General features: G+C 43.3%; 1 protein-coding gene across 4 annotated transcripts in view; it reads right to left on the minus strand.

Moving 5' to 3' along the window:
- CTNNA3 (catenin alpha 3) overlaps window positions 1-18928 on the minus strand; it is a 1001628-nt gene that overhangs the window by 470176 nt on the left and 512524 nt on the right. For all 4 annotated transcript variants that reach the window (XM_077350757.1, XM_077350756.1, XM_077350758.1 and 1 more), the window contains 2 exons: window positions 12956-13036; window positions 4537-4689 (listed from right to left, as the gene is read on the minus strand). In XM_077350757.1, coding sequence (XP_077206872.1) covers window positions 4537-4689; window positions 12956-13036 — 234 coding nt within the window. The remainder of the gene's footprint in view (window positions 1-4536; window positions 4690-12955; window positions 13037-18928) is intronic.

The following is an 18928-nucleotide window of genomic DNA, read 5'->3' on the forward strand; positions in this document are numbered from 1 at the left end:
GCCAGAGCAGGATCTGGGGGGCTGCAGTTAGGATCCCCACTCTGCCATGGTAGCTTGCCAAGACCAACCCAGTGAGGCTCAACGCTGTGCAAGCTTTCGAGTTCACCGGACCTCTTCAGTCACATATTCTTAGCCAAGTCTACCTCACAGGGTTGTGGTGAGGATAAATGGAAAGAGAGGTGATTGATGGAAGCTGCTTTGGGTTGCCATTGGGGAGAAGGACTGGGTAAAGCAAGCAATTCAATAACCACTGCTGACTATACTGAGGGGATTGATTGTTCTTTATAACCTGATCCCTTGTGATAGCAGAAATTAAAAGGCATTTTTAAAGAAAAATTTTTTACTGCTTACATTTCATTCACCAGAAGACTACATTTCAATAATTAGTGCAGGATGAACTACTGGAAATGTTAAGCTCTTGGTGTTTCCTTGAGAGTAAGCCCATCTAATAACATAGGACTTACCTTTGATTAGACCTATTTCGGATCTCTCCCTAGATCAGTAGGTGGAAGGGAACCTTCTTCAATATATAATTGTGAACAGCTCATGTGATAAGTCACGGTTCAATCATCTGAGGGGCAAAGTAAAAGCAGGGCCAAAGAGACACACTGTTTTCCTCGCTGTCAGGCCCCAGCCAGCAGCAACCCTGTTGACTCTGAAGAAGAGGCAGATCTGAGAGTCTTGTTTCAGCCTCTGCCAACAGACTCAGCCTCAGAAGCACCAGAACTGCTTAGAATCATAGAATAACAGAGTTGGAAGGGACCTCCTGGGTCATCTAGTCCAACCCCCCGCACTATGCAGGACACTCACAACCCTATTGTTCATCCACAGTAGCCTGCCACCCCCTTGAACCTTCACGGAATCACCCTCTCTGTCAGATGGCTAACCATCTTAGAGAATCCAGCCAGCACTTATACAGTAGCACTATAAAAACAAACACAGACTTTGGAGGCCTGCTCTCATTGTTCAGTGTAAAGGAGACACTTGGGGGGGGGGGGTGAGTGGGGGGGGGATTAGAGTGATTCATTTAGCCCGATTCCCTATCAACAAATTGCACAGGCAAACCGTAAGGCAGCCACTTTCTCCATCTGCTTACAAGTTTCCCTCATCTGCAGCTGAGTCAAACACAATTATTTTGTTTGTGCAACAAAGTTGCTTAGCTAAGTGTCACTCCCCGGTAGTCACGGAAGGAAATTCTCTCCAGTGCGGCCTGCTTGTTTTCAAATCCTGTCGCCTCTCTTCAAGTGGCGCTTGCAAAACCTGTGCCTAATGAAGGATGCCTCACTCCACCCCGCTCGCTTAGACAGGCACGTCCGCGGCGGTAAACAGCTCATTCGGTTAGTCTGTTTTTCGTTCTGTTCCGTGGCAGAAACATCTGTTAAGGTCAGCAGCAAGGCGAAAGGGTCAGGAAAACTTAATTGCTCCAAAGTAGGAAGCAGAGAAACTGAAACAATCTCCATTTTCAATGAGGAGCCTCAGCTCTCTGCTGTGGTAATATGAGATAGTAACAAGGTCTCTATCAACAATTGTAGAAACCCGTTGGTACGTTATAGTCCAATTCAGCTCCTGTTAAGATGTGGGAAATCTACAGTGAACAGACACCTGGACACTGAGGACCTTACCCAGGGGTAGTCAAACTGAGGCCCTCCAGATGTCCATGGACTACAATTCCCATGAGTCCCTGCCAGTGTTCACTGACAGGGGCTCATAGGAATTGTAGTCCATGGACATCTGGAGGGCCGCAGTTTAACTACCCCTGACCTTACCCATTATGTCCTAACATGTCCACTCTAGGATGAACCAAGGAAAAAGTTTATTTTAAGACTAATCTCGTTTGTACCTGCAATGTCAGAGCATGATTTTTATATCATCTGATTTTGATCCATCTTCCATCCAGGAAGTTCAGAACCCTAAGAATGGTTTCATAAAAGGTGCTACCCCTAAACATCTGAATTCTGGTTATTGTATTTTAAATTGTTTATGGGATTTTATATGCTGGGTTTTTTTTTATTAACACAATGTAAAACTAAAAAATAAATCAAAGGTATATTAGCACTCATGCTAGGGTTCCTCCCGCCCTTTTCGTATCACACAAAATCTGGTTGGAAGCCTGATCTATGATAAGGCTCCTTAATATCCTTGCATGACACACTGGGAGCATTAAAGATAGTGCTGCAGATGCATGTCCCGCATGGCATCTGTGAAGGTGATGGTGGTGTAAGACGCAGGTGGTTTGCAGTTAGCAAGAAAGATGTTCTCAAGCTGCTCAAAGCAGCAAGAATGCCTGATGAGTGAGGTTCAGGGGACCAGCTCCGGCCTGTTATTTCAAGGATGCTTTTATGGCAAAAATGGTATGTCTCACCCCTGCTCCACCACAAATCCCCTCCTCTAGCCAAGACCAAGTGGACAGAGAGAGCTTTCTCTCCCTCTCCCCAAATATATGAACTCAAAGGCATCCAGTTAAGTCAACGGGCAATAAATTTGGGACAGACAAAAGGAAATACTCTTTATTGAACAAGTGATTAAAATGTCAAATATGCTACCAGAGGATGGAAGAAGAAGAAGAGCTGGCTTTTGTACCCCACCTTTTACTACCTGAAGGAGTCTCAAAGTGGTTTACAATTTCCTACCCTTCATCTCCCCACAACAGGCACCCTACGAGGTACGTGGGGCTGAGAGAGTTCTAAGAGACCTTTGACTGGCTTATGATCATCCAGCTGGCTGCATGTGGAGGAGTGGGGAATCAACCCTGGTTCTTCATATTGGAGGCCGATGGTCTTAACCATGATCCCAAGCCGGAGTCATAGTTACAGGCATAAACTACAGATTCAAAGAAGAACAGTTTATCAGTGGCTACTGGCCACAGAGACTGAAGTGAAATTCCACATTCAGTGGCCTTCTGCCCTCTGCAGTGACAGGAGACAACATCAGGGGAAGACCTCAGTCTCTATGCCCTGTTGGCCCTCCAGAGTAGGAGCATGGCCACTAGATGATCCTGGAATAGATGGTCAGCTGGTCTGATCTCACAAGCCTCTTATGTTCTTGATTCGGTAGCAGCACACTGGCTGAATTCCTGCCTGACATTCCTTACACAATCGGTTTACAAACCACAGCAGATTTTGGCCCTGAGAGTCCTGCCCACATGCGAACTTGACAGGGATTGTGGCATATAAGACAAGGTTACAAAAAGAATGTTTACACAATAAATAACGAAAACATTTTAAATAATCGAGAACTATTCAGCAGCCCCACAGCATGATTCCCGCTAACCTCCTTAAAATTACGGAAGAAGAAGAAGAAGAAGAAGAAGAAGAAGAAGAAGAAGAAGAAGAAGAAGAAGAAGAAGAGTTGGCCAGTTTTCTCTTCCACCAAGCTGGCTGCATGTGGAGGAGGAGCAAGGAATCAAACCTGGCTCACCAGATTACAAGTCCGCATGCCTAACCACTACATCAAGCTGCCTCTCAGCAGAAATCTATTGACAACTGCAGAATTAATCAAAATCTTTCATTTACATTTGAATGAATTAAACATTTTTAAAGTGTTACCACTTTAAAAATGTTGGTTCCCAAGAACTGTGTTGTAGAGTGAGATCAAGGAATATTTCTTTTCTGCCTGCTCCTGACTTTGTTGTATTTGCTCCACACAAGCTTGTGAATTAGATTAGACTGGGAGAAAGTGTTTGCCCCCAAGGTGGCACAATAGGTTTTCTGGTATGACTTGGGATGTTTGACCCCAGCTATCCCAGGTACAGCACACTAACCATTACACCACACTGAACCATTATGCACAGGCCAGAATGCCTGCGCTGGAGATGGCAGGGCAGCGGGGATAAATCCCCGATTATGCATGCCCCTGCCACCAGCGCGGTCATGGCCCGGTCCAGGGCCATGGAAGGCCCGTGTTAAGTGAATGTGGGAACTTCTGCAGCTTCTGGGATACCGCAGGTGCTTGCAGGGGCTGGGGCAGGCCGGCGCTGTGCATAATTGACAGCGCGGGCCTTTCGGCCAGCCCGTCCCCAACCTACGGTGTAGGGACACCGCACGCCCCTGCCAGCTCTGTGGAGCCGGCAGGGACGTCCCCCTGCCCCTGCCATGTGGAGGGGCCTGCCCCCCCAGTCCCCTGGCCCCTCCCCACCTCTCCCCCCCTGGCTGCTGCCACTTACCCTGCCTGGCAGTGTCCAAGGCTTCCTTGCCCCAGCACAAAGTGTGTGTGTGTGTGTGCTACACACGGATGTGGGGTGTAGGGGCTGCCCCAGCATACACCGGGGAAGCCCCTACGCCCCACCCCCGTGCGTACACAGGGATCGGCGGGGCATCCTGCATGAGAGAGGCCTGTAGAAAATCACAGCCCCCTTTGTATGTGCAAACATGTATCCTACCAAGGTTGGGGCTGTTTTGGACCAACCCACTACCATTAATGGAGTCCTTAACCTGTTGCAAATAAATGTGGAACAAAACCACTAAGAAAACAAGAGTCTCAATGAGAAAGTCACTTGTCCTTCCAAACACGGTTTCACTGCATTACTGTCCAACCTACCTCAATAAGCCTGCATGTGTGTTCTTGAAATATCACCGCATATTCCTGTATTTCCTTTTCTCGTCCATTTTTAGCTGCTTCAGTGAGGACTAGAAGTGGGACAGTCGTATCCAAGAACGAGTCCGAGATATGGTCAATGATAGCTTTGCGAAGCTGTGAAAAAGAGAACACCACCAATCAAGTCAGATCTTGCACCTCAATAATGGTCTGAAATCCACTTGGATTCAATTGTGTTAGGTCTGCTATGTCCTCCCATTCTCTGTGTCCATGATCTCTACGTCCATGATCACAGAATGCACCCAGGTGTGATTGCATACGTATTGAACACACAACTCAAATTGACCTTGAGACCCAAGGTCAAAAGTCAAATATAGGCTCCTTTCATAAAAATTGTTTTCTACTTATATTCTCTGCCAATGAAAACTAACTTTAAGAAACATTTGGTGAAGACATTTCACTTTCATTGGTCTCCAAGAGGTAAGAGTGTCATGTGCCTTCTGAAAGCCCCTGATAATGCTTGTCTGTATGCTCCTATCAGTCACACACTGACCAAGAGCACTAGCCAAAGAAGGGGGCATTTATAGATGAGTTGACATATTGTCCTGGGATATAAATAAAGGATTATCTCTATAAGCCTTAACCCAAGCTTTCTCAGTCAGGGTTTCATGATGGCCCTGGAAGGGTTTCCCAAATGGGTAGAGTTAATTAAGTTTTCATATATGTTTTTAAAAATTTCTTAAACATTTATTGTGTGATACCACCATAGATGTTCATGTCAACTGCCTCCCTCTCCCAAAATGGCCAATGATGAGTCTGGAGGGGATAGAGAGCAGAGAGGCCACGGGTATGCTTCCCAGACATATTCTGTACCATTGCATCACTTCTGGGGTTCCTCGAAGCCTGAAGAATAATTCAGGGGTTTCTCAGCAATAAAAAAGTTCAGAAAGGCTGTCCTAGCCATAAAGATAACAGTAATGAAATGTTCCAGGACATTATTACTCTCATATGATATTGCTACACATATGAATATGGCTCCATTTCAGGGGTTGTTTAAGAACACTCAGTTTGTATTATTAAATTTTATATGAGTTAAGCACTGACTTAAAATTGAGGATAGGTGCATTTCTATCCAATTTCCTAAATGTTAATTAATGCTCCATATTCCAGCAAGATGGAAACATGGTAAGGAATCCTAGAAGCCTATTTGGATGAACAGAGAACATTAGAAGGAGCTAAGGAGGAAAAAGAAAATGTTCAAGAAATTGAGGGAAGGACAGACCTCTAAAGAAGAGTATCTGCAGGTTAATAGGTATTGCAGGTTAGCCATCAGAGGGGTCAAAAGCTGGTAGTGAGCTGAGACTGGCCAGGGAAGCCCACTATAACAAGAAAAGCTTCTTCAGATATGTGAGGAGAAACATAAGGTAAATGAGGCAATAGAAGAGAGAAAGCAAAAAGGCTCAGTACCTATTTTGCCTCTGTGTTTTCCTTGAATGGACACATCTAGGGATGGTAGTAGTCAAGATAGTGTCTGGATGGCAGGTTGACATGGACAGAGAAGTTGCTAAGAAGCATCTGACTGCACTGGATGAATTCAAACCCCTGGGCCAGATGGTATATGCCCAAGAGTGCTCAAAGAACTTTCTGGAGATCTTGTGGATTCCTTGTCCATCATCTTTAGGACCTCTTGGAGGCCTGGAGAGGTGCCAGAAGACAGGAGGAGAGCAAATGTTATCCCATTCTTTAAAAAGGGAGGACAGGTATCCTGGGAAATTACAGGCCAATGAGTCTGGCATCAACTGCAGGGAAGATAACAGAGCAGATTTTAAAGAGGGTTATCTGCATTCATCTGGAGAACTATTTGTTGATATGGGAAATCAACATGGATTTGTCTCCAACAGGTCCTGCCAGACTAAACTGTTTTCCTTCTTTGATCGAATGATGGGCTTATTAGATTGTGGAAACTCAGTGGATGTTGTTTACCTAGATTTCAGTAAGACTTTTGACAAGGTTCCCCATGCTGTTCTGATGGGTAAACTGGAGGGCTGTCGATTGGATTTTGGAGTGGTTAGGTGGAGGGGAGTGGCTGTCAATGGTATTTTATCAGAGCGAAGGGAGGTGAGCAGCAGAGTGCCGCAGAGCTCAGTACTGAGTCCAGTACACTAACATTTTCATCAGTTATCTGGACAAGGGGGTAAATTTATGGACGACCCCAAATTGGGAGGAGGAGTGAACACCCCAGAAGATAGAGGTAGAGTTCAATGAGACCTGAACACACTGGAAGTGGGCAAATGAGAACAAGATGCAATTCAATAAGGGTAAGTATAGAGTTCTACATGTGGGTCACAAAAATGAGAAGCATGCATACTGGATAGGAGATACACTTCTGAGTAGCAGTGTGCATGAACATGATCTTGGGGTACTTGTGGACTGTAAGCTAAATATGAGCAGACAGTGTGATGCGGCGGTAAAGAAGTCAAATGTAGACTTGGGCTGCATCAACCGAGGCATCACATCAAAATCACAAGATGTCATATTCTCACTGTACACCACATTGGTCAGACCCCACCTGGAGAACTCTGTGCAGTTCTGGAGGCCTCACTTCAAAAAGAACAGGGACAAAATTGAGAGGATTCAGAGACGAGCAACAAGAATGATCAGGGGCCTGGGGACCAAGCCCTAAGAGGAAAGGCTGAGGGACTTGGGAATGTTCAGCCTAGAGAAGACGGGTTTGAAAGGGGATATGATTGCTGTCTTTAAGCATTTGAAAGGTTGTCAATTAGAGGAGGTCAGGGAAAGGTTCCTGTGGCAGCAGAGGAGAGGACCTTTAGTAAGGGTTTAAACTACATGGAGAATGGTATAGGCTAGATATCGTGGGGGAGGGGAATTCACAGTCAGAGTAGTTCAGCAGTGGAATCGGCTGCCTAAGGGGGTGGTGAGCTCCCCCACCCTAGTGTTCTTCAATCAGCAGCTGGACAATTACTTATCCTGGATGCTTTAGGATGATCCTGTATTGAGCAGAGGGTTGGGCTAGATGACCAGTTGCATAGACAGCAGCTCCTACCATGGCACATGTAGGACTGAAGGTACGGTGCAGTAGCCATTTATGTGGTTGGCTCACTTCATGCAGTGGCCATTTTGTGGTGGCCATTTTGTGTCAGAATTTCAAAGGTGTAGCGGAATTTCAGAGATGCCCACAGGATCAAAAAGGACTCCTGGTCCAAACAATGACAACTTTGAAAGGAACTTTTAAAGGAAACAAAAATCCCAAAAAGAGCCTTTTCTGCGGTCAGATATATTGACGGATGTTGGATTTCTGGGAGGACATATTTATTAAAATGTTTGTCCTCACAGATAATCCACATGATATATTTCCAGAGAAATGGCATAGGCTAAACTGTGGGCTGGAAAACCTATAGCTCACATCTCACATTCCCTGGACTTAAACAAAATGCTGTCTCTCAGCCTCATTTCACATCTGCCACAGGGATTTTAAAAAAATGACTAGCTTAGCAGGACATTAAAAAAAATCCACAGAATGCATTTTAAAGATCTGACATTCGTAAGCAGCAGAGGCTGTTATTGCTGCTGCCGCCGCCCAACTACTCAAATGTTTTCCACCTTATCGGAAAACTCAACAAGACATTTAATTGCCAGAACTGTAGGCCTCGGGATAAAGTAGTGAGATCACCAATTATGCCAATTGGTAACAGATGAATACACCAAGGAATACAAGTCTGGCATCCAGCTTTCTCCATCGGCATTAATTGTTCTTGAACTTCATGTTTAAATTTTTAAATAAGGCTAACACTGCGCGATAAATTAATTATCTGCAAATTAGGTTTCATCTAAGCTAATAACAGGTAGTTGGGCAATTACTCAGTGGACTTGGTTCTATAGCTGTCTGAGAAAATGAGACCATTGTAATCACAGGCTCTAAGAAAATAGACAAATCAAAACCTTACCAGGGATCACTCCTGAAACTATAATTGCCACATCATGGCTAATTGACATGCTGCAGAGCAAGTCGATTTGAACGACGGATCGTCATATAGATTAGCCCCCGAGGCTAGGGCCATCTCGCCGCCACTCCACAGAGAAGCCACGTGGTGGAACTGACACGGATTATGGCAAGCTGGAGCATATGCCACGTGGAGCAATTTTTTGTGGAAAAGCAAGTAATCTTTTTCACACAGACTAACAAAAATAATAGAACATATTTCACGGTGGATGGCTTAACTAAACTGATGGTTTTAATTATAGCCTGGCTGCTTCTCATCTTCCCATCACAACATGGAAGCTGCCTGTAATACAAGGAACATAAAAATGAAAAGAAAAAAAGATAATAATTGCTTGGCTCCCCAAAAGATATCCTGGGAGTTCCTGGATTCTTCCAGAATGCAGGATCTAGTCTCCTGTGGGGATATTACTAAGAGTAAAGATGCTTTCTGGTTGCTAAAAAATTACAGCTTCAAAGAGTATTGTTCACTGTTGTCATTAGAGGTGTGTATCCAAGCCCCCAAAATACTGGAAATATGTCTTACCATTATTTAGGGGGTATTTTAAAGCCAAATACAGATCAGATAATCTGGCTGGCTAATGGTATAGCTGATTTGGAAAAGCTGAATGTTTTGCACTTTTTCGGATGGTGGAGAGGTTTAAAGGGCTACAAAGGCAAATTTGTGGGCCATTCCGCACATTGAAAAAAATAGTGTTACACCAGCACCATGACATAATGCTGGAAAAATACTGCGCCTTTGGCCATTCCTCACTTCCTGGCTCTCTCACCTTCTCTTGCCTCCTCTGCTGCCTTCTCACACTTCTTGGGACTCCGTATGCCTGTTTGAAATGGTGGAGGAGAGAAATGCACTATGCATATGACTCTCTTCCACCTGTCAATCAAGCCAGATAGCCAATCACCTTTCTCCCTGTTTGAAAGAGACTGAGGTGCATTTTTTTTAAAGTAAAACTTCTCCATTGCTATCCCTATGTATCTAATCATAGATGCATAGTGTTTACTTTACTGCCACCCTGTTTGGAATTCTGAGCCTCGAAGTTTTAAAAAAGTAACTTTGTTCCTGATTTCTTTTTTTTGGGGGGGGGAGGGGGGTAGAGTGGCATGCTTTTTGTGTAAACAGGTGTTTTTTTTGTTTTTGTTTTTTTTCTCTGCTTGGGTAATTTGAATTGTATTTGTTGCTCCAGGCAGTCTGCTTAAAAATAAAAGAGAAGGGAGATGGAGGTAAGTGCAAGGGTGGACTCTGAAGGTGAAGATAGTACTATTTTGCCTCCACAACATTCCTTAGTGTGTGTTTGCTGAATGCTCTCTTCTCGCTCGCAGCAACCAGCACTTTAAAATGGAGGATGTAGCTGCCAGTTTGCTGCTGGGATGCTGGATGTTGACAACATCATGTAAAATGTCAAAAATATGGCATCAGCAAAAGGTAAGCCTTTCACTTTATTTTCTGGGTGTGGAATGGCCCTGTGTTCTCTTCTAGGGCTCTTTCCTGCCATTTGTTCTATTTTCCAGGGCAACAAGAAGGAGGAAGAAGAGGCATCTCTGCAGCCCAATGGCAAAAACACTTTAGGGGGAGCTGTAGTGCTTTATATCCACTCATTGCAATGCTTTTGCAAATGACATTGCATTGCAGGTTTGCAACTTGCAAGGTTTTGGCTTCAAATGTGAAATCCAATTAAACAACTACCTTGCTTTCCCATTTCCCAGGAAACAGGGAGGGGGGTGGGGAAGCAGAGGCCATTTGGTAAATAGAATTTGGTAAATAGAATTTCAGGTTAGGGGAAATACTGTTATTTTGCCAATAACAAAACTGTGTTCTTTTTTGAAATTATTCTGTGCATGGGCAAAGAGCATAAATTGCAAGGGTCTGGGTGAGATAGACTCCATTGCTGAGACAGGTTTGGAGAGTGAGCAGTGCCTGACTCCTGTTGCCTGATGGACACAAGTTTTAGCTCTCTTTGAGGGAGGCTTTCGTTAATGTTGACAACACTCACAGGCCTGGATGGGGCTAGCAGAATTGTCAGTGTTGAGCTATCTATATCAATTTGTGTGATTACACTGCCTGCCCCAACTATAGTGGTCCAAATGCAGGATTAGTTAAGTGAAATGGGAAAAAACAAACATTAGGAATGTTACATGTATGTCACATCATATTTTCAGAATATCATCTCCTCCTGAAATGATATCCCCCCCCCAAATGTATGCATTTGTGTTAAAAGGAAGTACCTGAAGACAAATAAAGAGATCTGAATGTATTTAGGACACTGAAAGCACTGAAACTATATAGAAAATGAACAAGACTCCTGGAAAAATTAGATATTACCGTCTTGCGATCCAGTGTTCTAATGATCAAAGGTATATTGTTTCAAGCACGTACTGAAAATCTATCAATAGCCAGGAAGCCCATGTGACACACAGGAATTTTAGCTTTCAAAACCCTCCTGAAAACAACAACACATCATTCAGTCTCCAGGGGAGGAGTATTTTATGTTTTGTTCAGAGACTGTGTAGAAGGCAAGGGCTGAGGAAAGAAGGGATACTGGCAAGGCTTTTGCACAGGGGGTGGCATTAAAATGCATGTTCCTTCGTTAACCCACCGCTGCAGGTCAGTTATGGAGGAAAACAATGTTCCAGTACAAATACACATAGTTGCTACATGAACTTCTTTGGATCTTTGATGTGTGGTTATTTCACCCAGGATTTGACATGTGTAGCTACTTTGTACAAGCTTAGCTTCTCCTAGGCATGAGCCCTCACCAGCTACACTGCAATTCGAATGGATTTGTTCTTTCGCTATTATAAATACACATGTATGAACTAGGTTAGGCATTTCTGAGGCCAAGTGGTCCCTATCCTCAAATCCCAGTATAGTGTTTGCATCTTCTATACCCATCAAGAATTGTTATCCTCACTTTTAAACCCCCCTGGCCTGGATTCTAGGTGAACTAGGTAGTCTCTACCTTGGACTGTGTTTCCTCTTGTGCTACTAGCACTTGTGTTTGTATAAGACTCATTGAAACCACTCACTCCTGGATCAATGGAAATGCTAGCAGAAAGGGAAGCACAATCCATTGCAGAGGCCCTTTAGCTGTCAAGGCCTTGTTCACAGGTTCACTTTTCTCATGATCTTGCCACGTACTCTTTTTTTGACCTGCTGTCATGGTTGCCATGTGATGTTCCACTGACCTGATTTTTGCCTTGCTTTAACTGTGCAGTAGTTCTTTTTAGAATAGGAAGCCTTGTTTTCATTATATCTTTTGAGAGTGTTTTATCATCTTGACCTTGCTTGGCTGGTGTATTCTTAGGAAATGCCTGTAGCTTTTAGGCTGTTATGCATATTTTTGCATGGGAATCTTCGCTTGGGAAACTGCAGGATCTGGTATGTTGTATAATGCACCAAGATTCAAACTGGGGAGAGGGGTCAAAAGGAAGTGTGGAGGTATGCTTGTAAGTTTGCTTTTTAGTTTAAGCAAGTAAAACTCTTGTTTCTGTTCACTATTTCTCTTAATAGTGTCTGTAAGGCTCAGGCAGAGTTGTCTGAAACTCAACAATGCCGGATAGGAAAGGGCTACAGATGATGAAGGAAATCTCTTTATTCTAGAACAAGCAAAACAGCACATCTCTAGTTCCTTGCTAAAACTGGTGTGGCTACATCTCTAAGCATCCCTATATCCCTAAGCCTCCTCACCCCATTCCAAATTCAGGCATGAAAACTCCTAATGACACTCCCTCTGGCTGTTTCTCATGCCAAAATGAAACTAGCCACCAGACAAAGCATCCCTGCCTGGGTTCCAAGGATAGGGAGATAACCTGAGCCCAGGCAATCAAGTAGATTTACTACCTGCTCCTCCTGATGGAATGGCAGAGGGGCAGATATCAACATCGCACTCCCCACCTTCTGAACCCTCATTGAAACCATACCAGCCACTGCAGATCTAAGCAGGCATTAACAGCAAGGAAAAATAAAATGGAGTCACAACAGTCATGGCAAAGGCATGCAGATACATTGGCAGATAAATGGTTTTGACACCAATGTCCTATTTAAGTAAATGACTGGCATTCCATAATTTGCCATCAAATTGTGTGATCTAGCGCTGGGCTGACAATAGTTTGAATCATTAATAGGGTAGCTGTAAACAGAGCTACAATCTTCTAAGCCCACTGATTTCAATTGACTTGTGTAAGTCCACACAGGATTGTATTCAAAGTCTTTTTGCTGTGTTGAACAAGGGCCATGATCAACACCTTTGTGTTGTTATGCACTTTGGGTGATTCTGCAGTTCTAAAATCACTCTTTGTATTTGTTGCATGCTGAAGTTATCACTAAAGAATAAATACTCCCCCCCCACCCCGCACAGTGGTTTACCTAAATCTTCAGTTAGCACATTTAGCCCCAGGGGAGTTTACCTGCCGACGGAGGTCTCTTGTTTTCTTGCACATATTGTCTATCGCAATATTCAATGTGTTACTTTTTTCCTTTTTGTCAGCCTGGGGGAGAAAATATGCAGAAGAGAACTATTTTAATGGCACAAAGGAATCCAGGCATTGCTTCAAATTGCTTACCGAAACCAACAAATAGTCTGATTGCACCTTACAAAATAACAATGGATTTTATTCCCATCATGCCTCTTTAGCAAATCATGTATTTTTTGAAGACAATAGAGGGATGAGCGTACTGTGCTGGGACACGGATCGTTCATTTGATCAAATGAGACCTCATAAACTAGCAAGGTATTAGCTTCTGGTTTTAAGGATGTCTTATTGTGACCACAAATTGCCAAACTGAAGAAGTAGAAGAGTTGGTTTTTATACCCCCCCCTTTTCATTGCCCGAAGGAGACTCAAAGCAATTTACAATCGCCTTCCCTTTCTCTCCCCACAACAGACACCTTGTCAGGTAAGTGAGGCTGAGAGAGCTCTGACAGAACTGGTTGGTCAGAACAACGCTATCAGGGCTGCGATGAGTCCAAGGTCACCGAGCTATCTGCCTGTGGAGGAGTGGAGAATCAAACTGTACATAGACTAACCACATAGGATTCACTTGCCCTCCTGCTGCAGTTTAAGAGCTGTTTTAGAAATTAGAATAATAAATAATTCCTTACCATTAAGTCAAATAAAGCAACAATTCTTTCTAACCATGGGATGCATTTTAGTGCGATGCAGTTAACACTAATGCTACTGAAGTAAGCCATATAAAATGATGGGTGAGCTTTAAATAACTGCTCAAGGCAGGGGTAGGCAAACTGTGGCCCTCCAGATGACCATAGACCTCAATTCCCATGAGCCCCTGCCAGCAAATACTGGCAGGGGCTCATGGGAATCGCAATCCATGGACATCTGTAGGGCCACAGTTTGCCCACCCCTGGCTCAAGGGTTTTAAGCGCTAGCCATGGTCCTGTAGCCCTGTGAGAAGAGCCTTTAACCAGAATGAGTTATGCGTCAAAAGGAAGGTGGTGAAATACTTCAAATTTAACCTCTCAATAATAGGGGACTGTCCCTTCAGTCTGCTAAAGACACAGGAGGGTTTTTGTCAATGGAAAGTGCCTTCTCTGCCTCCTCCCCCCTCCATCTGCAGCTAAAAATGCTACATGGCCAGAAGGCCCCCAGGGAGAGTCAGAGGTCTGCTGTGAGGAGAGGAACTGGGTGGAAAATTACTCCCTCTTGCCCCCAAAAGAAACGATCAAAGAGGGCTGGCCGAATGAGATAGTCCAAACTAGAAAAATTCAAGCAACTGGCTAATAAAAAGATGTAATCTTTTTTAGTTTATAATTATTGCAATTTCTTCTGTAGATATTGCCTTCATATCTGTGGTGTGCAAACATAAGCCAGAACGGGTTCTGGATAAACATTAAAAAATATATTTTTGAATAGCCCGGTTTTCAAAGTTGCTTTCTTCCTTAGTGATTTTCATCTAAAAAAAACAAAACATTATTACAAAGTATTAGTAAATATTTAAATGTGTAATATTTCCTTAAGTTAAACTAGCAAACTTCCACCTACTTAAGAATGAGTCAGCTCCTAATGTTATTAAGTATTAATAATGTGTTTTAAATAACAACCACTGAGGAAGAAAGTAACTTTGAAAACGGGCTGTTCAAAAAGAAAAAAAAATGTTGCTTATCCAGAACCTGTTCTGGTTTATGTTTGTACACCACAGATATGAAGGCAATATCTACAGAATAAATTGGAATAATTATAAACAACAAAAATTACATCTTTTTATTAGCCAATTGGTTGAATTTTTCTAGTTTTGCCCAAGGAAATGATCAGCAGAATCCAAACTGTTACTGAAATATCACTGATTTAGATCTGATGATTGCAGGCCCTTCAGGTGATATGCAACCCATAAAACAATAGGATCAAATTAGTTATTGACTTCATTTATGCCTTGTCTTTCTCCTCAGTAGGGACTCAAAGGGGCTTCCATTGCTTCTCCCCTTTCCTTTTAGCAGTAATTATGGTTGGCGTGCATTAGGGATGTGCACCGAGGAAAAATTAAGCAGTTTTCAAATTCAAGTTTTCTTGATTCAGTGAAACTCAGATCAACTCTCCAAAGCTTCAGACAGGTCTGCAGCGGAGACATTTAAAGGCCCCACCAAACAGCTGGTTCTCAGGATCAGCTGTTTGGCAGGGTCATTCTCAATCAACCGAATCATGCCTGAAATACTTTGGCCCATTATGCACGGAGTGGAAGGTCCGCATTCAGCATTGAATGGCGGCAGCTAAAATCACCAGTTATGCACGCTGCAGGTGGCAACCAGGTGCAAAGTCAATGTATGCCGCCAAAAAAGCCACGTTAGTGAGATGCGGAAGAAAGTGGAGTTTCCCGGGACCAGGGCACAACCAGAAGTGGCTCCAGAGTAGCTGCGTGCATAATCGGATACTCTGGGTTTTGCCGCCGTTGCATTCCATCCTGTGCGTAAGCAGTTTGCTTCGCCTCTTCCTCCTCCACGTTCTTTATGCCGCCGTTTCAGCGGCCGTGCATAATAGGCCTTTGGGCTTTTCTGATTTGGCTCTTTTAAACTGATGGGAAGTGTGATTTGGCTTCGATAAGCCTGAAAGGTATTTAAATCAGCATTGATTTGAGTATTTTCAGGCTTATCCTAAAACAAATCACTCATTCCTAGCTTGAAGTTAGTACCTAGGCATAGATACATACCAAATATGTCTGTGTTTGCATATACACACACTGATAGTAATCCAGGTCTTTAAATAAAAGCCAGCTTCACCAGTGGCTGAAAGAAATAATTCACTTCCTGTGTTTCACAAAGGAAAACCTACGCAGGCCCACTTAAGGCATTTCTCAGTATCTGAGGCACTCTTACCGTCTGAACCTGGGTGATCAAAGTGCAGACATATTGACTTGAATGGTTAATTTTTTAAAAAAAATCTTGGAACACTGAAAAAGGATCTTCAGGACATTTCATCCTCCGCTATTCTAATATCAATGCCTGGGTTAAGTATCTAGTTAAATAATTCATATTGTGCCATGCTTAGGAAACCCATGGTGAACTACAAAGTACATATGTTTGATTAACCACATTCTGTACTATGATAAGTGTATGTATGCATGCATGAGGGTAACAGAATACAAAAGCATTCCTGCAGCCTTTTAGACTGCTCATTCAATTATTTATACCCTGAGTTTTGATATAGCTACTTCAGATGCAGTTTCTAGTCCTTTTTTAAAAGAAAAGCCAAACCATCAATGTAAAACAATACATTAACATGCAGTTAATAAACCATTCCCGGATACGCTACTCCCCTATCCTTTCCTCTTCACCTCTTTGATAATTGGGGGAGGGATGGTATTTTTAGCCGTCATGTTAGTAGATTGATATTTTAATGGGAATTTTAATGGGATTAGTTGTTGTGACTCGCCTCGAGCCTGTCGGGAGAGGCGGGAAATAAATCTAATAATAATAATAAATCTAATAATAAATCTAATAATAAATCTAATAATAATAAAACTAACAATAATAAATCTAACAATAATAAATCTAACAATAATAAATCTAATAATAATAATAATAATAATAATAATAATAATAATAATAATAAAAGTGACCAGCACCGCCCCACCACCACCCATGGACCTAATATAAACTTAACCGAGGGGAATGAAGTGAGGCGATTCATATCTCCAACTCTGGGTTGGGAAATAACTGGACATTTTTCGGGTGGATCCGGAAGAATTTGGGAGGGGAGGGACTTCAAAGGGCTATAATGCCATAGACTCCACCTCCCGAAGTGACCGTTTTCTTCAGATGAATTGGTCTCTGTTGCCGGGAGATCAGTTGTTATAGCAGGGGTCTCCAACCACCACCTGAAGGTTGGCAACCCCAGGGGTAATGCACATATTTACACAACTAAAGTAGAACAGGACCAAACTTAAGAAAAGACCAGGGTGCCTAAAACATTAGACAAGGGGCCTAAAACTTAAGGTTTATATAGCAGCCAAGTTTCAGCACAGAGAGAACTCAACAGATCGGACAACATGGGTGGGGGTGGGGGAATGCTGTATTGTGAGCATCAGTCCAGAGTTTGTGGTGACTCACTGCATTAGATGAAGCTTTTGAATGTTCTTCAGCAATGGCTTCACACACAGTGAATGAGTGTCTAACAGGTGTGTGGCAAAAGAATGGATAACTGTGAATGGACCCTGCTGTTCAGAAAAGGTCTACAGCTGGTTAACCACCAAAGCTTCGATCTGCATAAGACTGTAGGGTTAAGGTGCAACATCTCCCAGTAGAGACCTGGATCTGCATACCTAAGCCCATGAGTAAGACCCCAGAAGCTGCAAAACTGTTCACTCAGGAGAGGCCAACTTAACCAAGGCCTAGCTGAACTCCTGACCCTTAACTAGACAAGCAGCTAACCAAGAGTACTTCATTATCATTGGGTCTTAAAAAGGTAAAGGTATCCCCTGTGCAAGCACTGGGTCATGCCTGACCCTTGGGGTGATGCCCTCTAGCGTTTTCTTGACAGACTCAATACGGGGCAGTTTGCCAGTGCCTTCCCCAGTCATTACCGTTTACCCCCCAGCAAGCTGGTACTCATTTTACCGACCTCGGAAGGATGGAAGGCTGAGTCGACCTTGAGCCGGCTGCTGGGATCAAACTCTCAGCCTCATGGTCAAAGCTTCAGACAGCATGTCAGCTGCCTTACCACCCTGCGCCACAAGCGGCTCTTTATTGGGTCTTAGCTTCTCATTATTCACCCTTATCCATCCAGTTGTTTCCTCCAGGCAACGTGATCAAGACTTTCACTAACTCCCCTGATTTCCCCACACCACAATCTACCACAGAGCAATGAGTAGGTTTGTCAGGTGCATTGGAGCTGCCAGTAGGGGATGGAGGAGGTTTCTGGGGGCTTTCCAAAGTGCTGACATCACCTAGAAGTGAAGTCAGCACATTGGAGATGTTGGGGGGTGAAAAGACTTTATGGTAGAATTTGCTTCCCATCATAGAATTTTGCTCAAAAACCAGAGTGAGCCCCGAATGAGACCAATAACCTGGTAACCTTCACAATTAGTTAGACAAGAACTTAGTCACAGTTAAGTAGATGGCATCTGAAAATCAGATTATTCTAAACATGTGCTGAGTTCGACAGTCCAGAAATTCTGATGCTGCCAGGTCTACTGAACTATTTACCTGTTAGAAACCTGATAACTTAAACAATGTTAGAACACTTATTTAATCTATTTACATCCTGATTTTCCAAATGAATTCCACAGGGCAGCTCACAAGAAAGACTGAACCACCAGAAAATCAAATACGAACAATACTAATTACAAAATTACTAATTATAAAATCATTGGGAAATAAAATCAGAGAAAGTGCAGGAGAATGAAATAACTTATACTTGGCACCTTAAAAAGAACCATATAGATATCACTGCCACCTCCTTGAGGAGTATGGGTGCCACCTCCAGGTGGTGGTGGTGACCTCCTGCTATTACAATTTCTTTCCAGGTGATGGAGATCAGTTCACCTGGAGAAAATGGCCACTTCGGTAGTTGGACTTTATGACATTGTGCCCCTCCTCAGGTTCCACCCCTCAAAATCCCCAGGTATTTTCAAACCTGGAGATGGCAACTTGTGGAGAATATTCCAAAGGTAGGTTGTCCTGAATCAATATGCAGAGTTACAGTTAGTATGTAGAGTTGTGATGTCTAGGTTGGGAAATATCTGGAGATTTAGTGAACAGAGCTCAGGAAGGGTGGCATCAAGAGGGAAAGAAACTGGATGTCCTAGATCAGTGGTCCCCAACCTTGTTATAACCAGGGACCCATCAATGCTTGACAATTTTACTGAGGCCCGGGAGGGGGTAGTCTTTTGCTGAGTGACGTTACCACCACCTCCTGAGCTCCTGCTCCACTT

The sequence above is a fragment of the Paroedura picta genome, chromosome 8, assembly GCF_049243985.1.
Source record: "Paroedura picta isolate Pp20150507F chromosome 8, Ppicta_v3.0, whole genome shotgun sequence".
Classification (NCBI taxonomy): domain Eukaryota; kingdom Metazoa; phylum Chordata; class Lepidosauria; order Squamata; family Gekkonidae; genus Paroedura; species Paroedura picta.